Here is a 9,187-nt window from a genome sequence, read left to right on the forward strand (position 1 = left end):
TGGGGATAAGGTGTGCTGCCCAGAGACACCACAAGGTATGTATGCAGTGACCGGGGATCGAACCTGGGACTTTCGTGTCCCAAGCCAGCTGCCTTGCCTCTACACCATCTCGACCCCCATAACAGTCCAAAATTGTGTTTTTGGATCGTTAAAAAACAGCTAAACTGAGTAGCTAAGCTACGAGCTAAGCTAACAAGCCGACCTCGGGAAAAAAAAACCTTTGTCTTGTCAAAGCCCCAAAATTCACGGTTGAAACTTGTGCCTTCCTCTAAAAAGTTGTTTTTCTCTGTAAAAAGAAGCTGAGAACTTATTTACTGATTTTTTAAATAAAAACTTTGTGTGGCAAATGCTATGCTAAAGAGCTCAAACCACACCAAGCGTCCGCCATTTTGAGAACAGAAAAACAGGAATGAGAGACAGTCCGTGTCACGTCAAGGGGTCTCTCTCCCATTTTTCTTAAGACATGCTGCTCGCTCCGTCACTATCCATCCTTTGGTTTAAACTGTCTTATACTGCTATCCAGTGGTCAAAACAGGTACTACAAGCTAAATAAAATTAACCAACATTTCTTTTAAAATTTGACAATAACTAATTATTGTCAAATTTCAAACAATTAATAGCCCAGCAAAATTTGTTATCTTGACAGGCCTAGTTAGCTTATTACTTTACATAACTCATCCACAGCAACATCCATCTGCAGAGGTGAGGGGAGTTTGTGGCCGTATGCTAGAAGATATTCCACTAGACAGAATGAAACTACGTCTGCTGTAGGTGAAGCTCTGACAGAACACAAATATAGTCTCAGTCACAGATGCTGACTTTGTGCTGAGGTCACTGAACTCTGGCCTGTGGAACATTTGGTGGAACAAAGTCTCGATGTAACAGTGAATTTTAAATTCATATGTGAAGCACTTTTATTTTAAAGTGAGGAGTTCCTCTTGTCAAATCTAAGAGATGTTAGAATATAAACAGCAATCAGAACGAACCCAGATATGTATAAAACTGCATGAATGAATGGTTGAGTGGTTTACAGTAAATTGTATTAACCTTATACACAGCTACATCCACCTCACGGACGTTTAATGACTCTCATTTTAAAGTTTTGAGCGTTTTAGGAATGCTGTATACCTCTTAGCAGCTGAGGGAGACGTTGCAACAATTATGGCATTCCTGTAATCTGGAATCTGAGGAGAAAAGATATTTGAAACATTAAAACAATATGCAATGTTCTATAGATAACCACTTTAACCCCGACATGCTTTGGTAAAAAGCTAAATGTACGGTTTATTGAAGCCCGACCTGCTCCTGGATGTACTGGATGAGGAAATGTGAAGCTCTCAGGTTGTCAACGGGGAAGTTGAAGAAGCCCTGGATCTCCTTCTGATGAAGGTCCATGGTGATGAGGTGAGTGAGCCCTGAAGCACCGGACACACAACCACCAGCTTTTATTAAATATGACCACAGAACAAACTAACAAGTTTCAAGTACAAATACACAAGTAAAAACCAAGTGGCTGACTCTGTTCAATGCAGACATTTCTGTACATATAATGAAATACACGATAAAACAAAACTCTGGTTCTCTTGTTAGAGAGTGGTATTAGATTCAGCTACTTTATTAGCTGAGGGATCCAGCCTGTGGGCGAGGTTCCTGAGACCTGAGAACATTTTAAAAGATGTGCTGTTGACCCTCGCCACATAGAAGCTGATGATGTGCAGGAGGGTGACATCATGAGTAGGCCTGTCACAATAAACAATAACTCAATTAATCGCATGATAAATTAAAATTATCAATCTCATTTTCATTTATCGGCTTCATCGTTTCTTCGTGTCTCTCTCTCTCGTTCTACTGAAGACACTGGATGACAAAAGGCTCAACTCTGGTGCTCTTCACTGACCCCTCCCTTTCTCTTTTCTCTTTAAAATCTGTTTTAACCATCCAAAATTGTGTTTTTGGATTGTTTAAAGCTGAGAAGCTAAGCTACGAGCTAAACTAACAGGCCGACCTCAGGAAGGAAAAAAAAACACGTCTTATCAAAGCTCCAAAATTCATGTAAACCCATGCCTTCGTGTAAAAAGTTGTTTTTCTCTGCAAAAAAAAGCTGAGAACTTGTTTACTGATTTTTATTAAAAGCGTTGTGTGACAAATGATATACTAATACTAATAAACTGGATGATCCCTCTGTTTTTTTAGTTTAGAGGACAATATTTAACTGGATTTAACTGCAGAACAGTTCTCCATTTTTCCTCAGTCCATTTTTGCAATTGGGGTTGTAGTTCATAAATGTACAAATTAACCGTCAATAATTTCAGAAACTGGACTTAAAAGTTATAATGCGTTAATGTGCATCCTGGTCTTACCAGCTTTAGCTAGCATAGAAGCCAGCAGTTTACAGACAATAGAGCCTCTCTTCCTCATCTTGCACTGCTTGCTGTATGGAAAGTAAGGAATGACTCCAATGATGTTCTTGGCACAAGACGTCTTCAGAGCATAAGCCATCACGAGCAGCTCCATGACAGCTGTGTTGACATCTCTGAGAAACAGAACAGAGCGCGTCTGATCAATTTCCTATTTAAAAAGTCAAACTAATGTGGTTTTATCTTGTGTGTCCTGATTCGGGGCTGAAGGAAAGCAAAGTTTAAAACGTTGGGCTCATTCTTCTGTCTCACCTGGGAATGGTCTGAATAATAAAGATGTCCTGTCCACGGACAGATTCCTTCACTTCGACTCTAGTCTCTGCAGAACGAAACAACAACCAGTTGGTCCAGATGCAACAACTGAAAAAGACATTTTCAGTGAGGAAATCAAGCTGTCTGGACATGTAGCTGACACTTACCTGAATTGGACTCCTGATACACCACTGACTTGCCCAACTCCACACCCAAACGTCTGTGGGGATAAAAAGACAAATCTTTGTGCCAGTGATCATTAACTGGTGGACTGTAGACCAAATGCAACTTCGAGTCAGGGACATGTCCATCCTGCGGGGTGGTGGCACCCGTCCAGTTTAATGAAGGATGAAAACAACACAAGTAAAAAAACATATTTCAGATCATTTGTATTTTTATTTTAACTTCCTGAGACATGCCTCCTTCCCTGCACTGTTATTTATGTTGCTCAACTTAGACCAGCCGTCTCTAACATTTGATTTCAATTTGTAGTTATTCTTTTTGTTTTGATTAAAATACACAATTTTTATAAATGCTTGAGATTTAATGTGACAGCTGACTCATTCAACAGTACAAAGTACATTGTTTTGAATCTAAAGTCTTGTTTAAACACTCCTTGAATCACTTCACCTTCATTACCAGTGGCCTGTTTGTAGACGTGTACCTGAAGACTGGGCTCCTTTGATCAGGGTTTGGTGTTAATGTTGTTAAATCTCCCTCACCACACTTTAAAATCCCAAATTAGTGAGAAGATAATGCAACTTTAATCTTCAACACACTTGTGCACATAGTGTTCTTAACCTTAAGCAACAATTTAAAGAATAAACGACCTATGTGCAACAAAAAAACAAAAGTAATAGAAAAGACAAACTGACCCTTTGTGCCCAAATTTATTGAATACTGTATATTTGAAAAAGCAAAACTGTAAAAGCTTTAGTAAATTTAACACATTTTAGAGTCAGAATATGGGACGCTTATCCAAAACCTACGTGAGCAACTTAAATAAAGCTTGTTGTACATTCTGAAAGTAATAATGATGCAAAGTCTGATTTCTGAAAATAGACATGAAAAGACTTTAGGTTCTCCTTCTGGGTTTTAGTGAGCAGCTCTGTGGGATACTCCACACATTTCAGACTAATAATAATAATAATAATATAATAATAATAGTTACTAATGGTTACTGACCCTCTGCAGTAAAACTAAGAAATCCAGTAATACTGTTTTGGCTGTAGTAAAGTCTCCTCTGATTGGCTTGTAAAAGAACCTCACAGCTGCAGAGCCTGCTTAAACATGGACTGGAAGTAGAACGGTACCACAAAGACGACCTTGAAACATCCAGTCTAAACTGGAAAGCTCATATAGACGAAGGTCATTTGTGTTTTTAGTACATTTGTGAGGTTTAACTGTGTATACTGGTGACAAAGGTTGACTACAGGGTTTATGGGACTGTAGACAACCTCCCAGGATGTAGACGCTAGGCCTGTCACGATAACAAATTTTGCTGGGCAATTAAATGTCTCAGAAATTATTGCGATAGATATTGTTTGAAATTTGACAATAATTGGTAATTATTGTCAAATTTAAGAAGAAATGTTTAATTTGTTTTGAGTGTAGTACCTTTTTTTGTACTACACTCAAAACAAATTAACAAACATTTTTCCCTGAGGTCGGCCTGATAGCTTAGCTCGTAGCTTAGTTGCTTCTAATGATCCAAAAACATGATTTAAGATCATGGTTAAAATGGATTCTAAAGAGAAAAGAGAAATGGGGTGGTGGTGATGGGGTGTGTCTAGGTGTGCACCGATAAATCAGCCGGCCGATTTATCGGCCCCGATTTCCTTAATTTTGAGAAATCGGAAATCAGCCGATACTTACATGAGAAACCAATTTTACAGATCTTTTATTTTTTTTAATAATTGTCTAAACTTGATTTGTATTTCAGAGTACTACCTCATGGCCAGTTAAAACAAGTTTTTAATGTTTCTAGGATATTGTTCAAGGGTAGGTTTTCTTAAATTAATATTGGAAAATTGAAGGTGCATTGTGACCTTATAACACCTGACAGTGTCGCTTACAAAACAAAAATCAGTATCAGCCAAAATCGGAATCGGCAGGTCAGGCTTTTTAGAAATCGGTGAATGGTGATGGGCCAGAAAACTGCAATCGGTGAACCCCTAGAGGTGTCAGTGAAGAACACCTGAGTTGAGCCTTGTCATCCAGTGTCTTCAGTAGAGAGAGAGAGACGAATAAATGATAAAGCTGATAAATGAAAATGAGGTCGATAATTTTCATTTATCATGCGATTAATTGATTTAATGTTTACCATGACAGGCCTAGTAGACCCAAGTGTTAATGCAACCCCAGGATGATAAAAATGGATAGAGCAGAAGGTAGAAGAGCTCAAAAATAAACCATTCAAAACCATTCAAGATGAACTCCCAAGGTTCAGGTATGTCACTTTCTGATCAAGCCATCCATTTTATTTTGAGGGCTTCACTGTTAGCAGAAAAACACAAAAATACCAAACTGCGATGGTTTTTAGGGGGACGAGACGGGGTAGAGGCAGATCAGCCGAACTGGGACCACAAAAATCGCGCTTCGACTCCCCGCCATTCCCACGTCATGGTGTCCCTGAGCAAGACACCCAATCCCCAATTGTTCCCGGGCGCTTACATACAGTGAGGAAAATAAGTATTTGAACACCCTGCGACTTTGCAAGTTCTCCCACTTAGAAATCATGGAGGGGTCTGAAATTTTCATCTTAGGTGCATGTCCACTGTGAGAGACATAATCTTAAAAAAAAACAACAGAAATCACAATGTATGATTTTTTTTATAATTTATTTGTGTGTTACTGCTGCAAATAAGTATTTGAACACCTGTGAAAATCAATGTTAATATTTGGTACAGTAGCCTTTGTTTGCAGTTACAGAGGTCAAAGGTTTCCTGTAGTTTTTCCACCAGGTTTGCACACACTGTAGCAGGCTAGTGGAATTAAGACCAAAAAGTTTTATTTTGGTCTCATCTGACCACAGAACTTTCTCCCATGACTCCTCTGGATCATTCAAATGGTCATGGGCAAACTTAAGACGGGCCTGGACGTGTGCTGATTTAAGCAGGGGAACCTTCTATGCCATGCATGATTTTAAACTATGACGTCTTCGTGTATTACCCACAGTAACCTTGGAAACAGTGGTGCCAGCTCTCTTCAGGTCATTGAGCAGCTTCTCCCGTGTAGTTCTGAGCTGATTCCTCACCTTTCTTAGGATCACTGATACGCCACGAGGTGAGATCTTGCATGGATCCCCAGTCTGAGGGAGATTGACAGTCATGTCTAGCTTCTTCCATTTTCTAATAATTGCTCCAACATTTGATCTTTTTTCACCAAGCTGCTTGGTAATTGCCCCGTAGCTCTTTCCAGCCTTTTGGAGGTCTACAATTTTGTCTCTGGTGTCTTTGGTCTTAGCCATGTTAGTAGTTGGAGTCTTACTGATTGTGTGGGGTGGACAGGTGTCTTTATGTAGCTAACGACCTCAAACAGGTGCTTCTAATTTAAAATAATAAGTGGAGTGGAGGTGGATGTTTTAGAGGTGGACTAACAGGTCTTTGAGGGCCAGGATTGTTGCTGATTGGCAGGTGTTCAAATACTTATTTGCAGCAGCAACACACAAATAAATTATTAAAAAATCATACATTGTGATTTCCGGATATATATATATATTTTTAGATTATGTTTCTCACAGTGGACATGCACCTAAGATGAAAATTTCAGACCCCTCCATGATTTCTAAGTGGGAGAACTTGCTAAGTCGCAGGGTGTTCAAATACTTATTTTCCTCAATGTAGCCGTCCACTGCTCCACCTGGGTGTATCCCACGTGTGAAGGGTTAAATGCAGAGAACTAAATTTGCCCTTGTATGATAACAACACATAGCACTTAAATTTAAAAACGGGAATTTACTAAAATACATGCTGACACAACAAAACTGGAACTTTTTGGCTCCAGCACATCTGCTGTTATTTTTATATAAAGGAAATGCCTCAACAAATGTAATTTTCTTGTTACCCGTCATGCAGTAAAGCATTGTTTAAGGTTTCCATAAGGAATAACCCTCCAAACCCAAATTTACACTGGGCCTGGCTTCTGGTTCTGTATAACAATGAGTGATGCTCCCACATCATCACTGATTCAGATTTATTCTGCACGTCTCATGAGTGAATGGCTGCCACCACGTTTATTATTTAAACATGTCCATACTTACTCTGTGATCTTCTTGGCCAGCTCGGTACAGGCGGTGCTGGAGTTGGCCGTGAACACACGGTAGCCACTTTTTGAAATATTCATTTTCCTCGTGTAATCATACGACAGTAATTTAGCGGTCGGAGAACAAGAACCAAGAGACCTGTGACCCCCGAAGCGTCTGATGGGCATGCTGCTCCGGAGGAGGCTGTGGTGTTCCTGGATTTAGCTCAGAAAAGCGGGGACACGACTTTCAGTTCAAATTCATGCGGTTCTTGGTTCAGATGGTCGCCATCGTGAAGGTGAAACCCAAATTTAGAAACTATAAACAATGGAAACTTGTGTGTACTAAACATGAAGCCTACAACAGAGAAGGCACATTATGTCCCACATGGATGGAAGCAGCGGGTCTAGCGGGAGTAACAAGTCAAATCTACCAACGGCTGGGGGAAAAAAAAAACTCAGCAGATGGAAAACCGAGTCGTTCGTTTCTCTTAATCCTTCGGGACCTTCAGCCGGAAGTGTCCCGTACCGCCGAAACGTTTTAAAGTTATGTTGATTACACTAAAGGATCAGAAAGAAAATACTGCAAACAGCTTTTTTAACTAAATCTGCGTCACACTCAAATTACAACTTTTTTCGTGGTGCTGTAGAGGTCGGATTAAAAAAACACCACGCGCACTCATCCATTGGATGAAAAACAGGAACTGACTTTTACAAGAGCCAATCAGAAAGCTTATATTTCTTCTTCATTAGATGTTGATACTGCAGATTATACACGAAGGGCATCAATATACTGCCACCATTTGGAGGTTGGATTTATTACATTAAGTTTAAATTCTTCCTCACGCTTTTGTTTTTGAAAAAACATTCACACACACCCCCCCCACAAAAAAAAGAAGAAGGAAAAAAAAGGGACTTCTATTCTGAAGCTGAAAGAATAGCTTCAGAAAAAAAGTCCAGTTGTTCTATTTCGTATAGGCTTCGCCCTTTAAGGCAGTCGCTGGTGGGTTTTGTCGCACGAAGCACAGCACTGAAAACTTTAGTCCACGCCCACCTGCTGTGTGGGCCTCACCTGGTCCGTATAAATTACGGTGAGACCAGGTAATCAGCTCCCATTTTTCTTCAGCAAGCAACCAGCACTGTTTTTTTTTACAAGAACACGATGTCCAGCACCATCCGCCTGTGCCTATCCTGCAAGACCGGCTACATGCTGAGCTTCAACCGTCACGACATCTGTGAAGGATGCCTGGATCCCCGCCACGCCGACCTCGCCTCCTCCTGCCATCTCTGTGACCTCCTCCCTCCTGAGGAGAGACAGAGGCGAGCAGCCTTGTTCAAGGCTAACATTGAGAAGTGTCTCTCAATGACGGAGGACTGTTCGCTGGATGACGCCATAGCCTTTTTTGACGCCGAGTCACAGAGCGAATAGGATAATTCCTCCAGGAAAGGCGACGTCAGCAGCAGCACCACTGCTCATTCGCTCCTGGAGAGCGTAGTGTTGGAACGGGTTGGATGGGCTGAGTGGATGCCCCCCCCCCCCAGGCCTTTCCGCATTGGCGAACACACCGCTCCCAGTCGTCGGTGCCCTCCTCTCGGAGCTGTCCGGCATAATCCAGGAGGCGGCTGACACGAAGGGACTTTCCGTCCCTCTCCTCCCCCTGCCCAGATCGGATGATCTAGCGGGAAGGTTTGGCTCCACCCTGACTCGCCTCCCTGACCCCATCTGGCCTCGTTTCCCAGCTGTGACGACACGTCCTACTGGAACGAGGCTGCAGCCGGACGGACCTGGTAGGCTGAAGGTGCCCGTCTCCACCTTCGCTCCCATCACCAGAGTGGAGAGGTTTACAGAGCGGAATTTTCCCTCTGTACCCCCCCCCCCCCCCCCCCCAGAGCTAAGCCTGGCGGAAGCACTCGGAGCAAAAGTGTCCAGGTTGGACACCCTGCTGGCCTACAGCATCTCCAAAAGGCTGAAGGACACAGACCTGCCTGAGGAGATGAGGAGCTTGCTCTGCAAAGTGTCTGACGTCATCCTCAACCTGTGTGCCTCCTCTGCGGTCTGCCTGTCTCGCATAGCCACCTGGATGACAATGATCCAGAGGTTCACCTGGCTCCGATACTCCCCCTCCTTGCCGGAGAAAGTGCAGAAAGACCTCCTGGAGGGCCCCATCACGATGGACGCGCTGTTCGGGGCCAATTTCAAGGCCATGCTTGAAAAGTCGAAGAAGTCAGAGGAGGTGTCGAAGACTGTGTGCCACCTGATGAAGCTGCACCCCTCC

General features: G+C 42.2%; 1 protein-coding gene across 1 annotated transcript in view; it reads right to left on the reverse strand.

The window, feature by feature from the left end:
• The window catches only part of LOC119423175 (phosphoribosyl pyrophosphate synthase-associated protein 1), a 14,496-nt gene extending 6,886 nt beyond the window's left edge, over positions 1-7,610 (reverse strand). The window contains exons 1-6 of the mRNA XM_037690585.1: positions 6,931-7,610; positions 2,837-2,889; positions 2,670-2,736; positions 2,361-2,533; positions 1,300-1,415; positions 1,129-1,184 (exon numbers count right to left, since the gene is read on the reverse strand). Coding sequence (XP_037546513.1) covers positions 1,129-1,184; positions 1,300-1,415; positions 2,361-2,533; positions 2,670-2,736; positions 2,837-2,889; positions 6,931-7,100 — 635 coding nt within the window. The 5' untranslated portion in view covers positions 7,101-7,610. The remainder of the gene's footprint in view (positions 1-1,128; positions 1,185-1,299; positions 1,416-2,360; positions 2,534-2,669; positions 2,737-2,836; positions 2,890-6,930) is intronic.
• Between the last annotated feature and the right edge of the window lie 1,577 nt (positions 7,611-9,187).

This window comes from Nematolebias whitei, chromosome 16 (assembly GCF_014905685.2).
Source record: "Nematolebias whitei isolate Nwh7 chromosome 16, NemWhi1, whole genome shotgun sequence".
Lineage (NCBI taxonomy): Eukaryota > Metazoa > Chordata > Actinopteri > Cyprinodontiformes > Rivulidae > Nematolebias > Nematolebias whitei.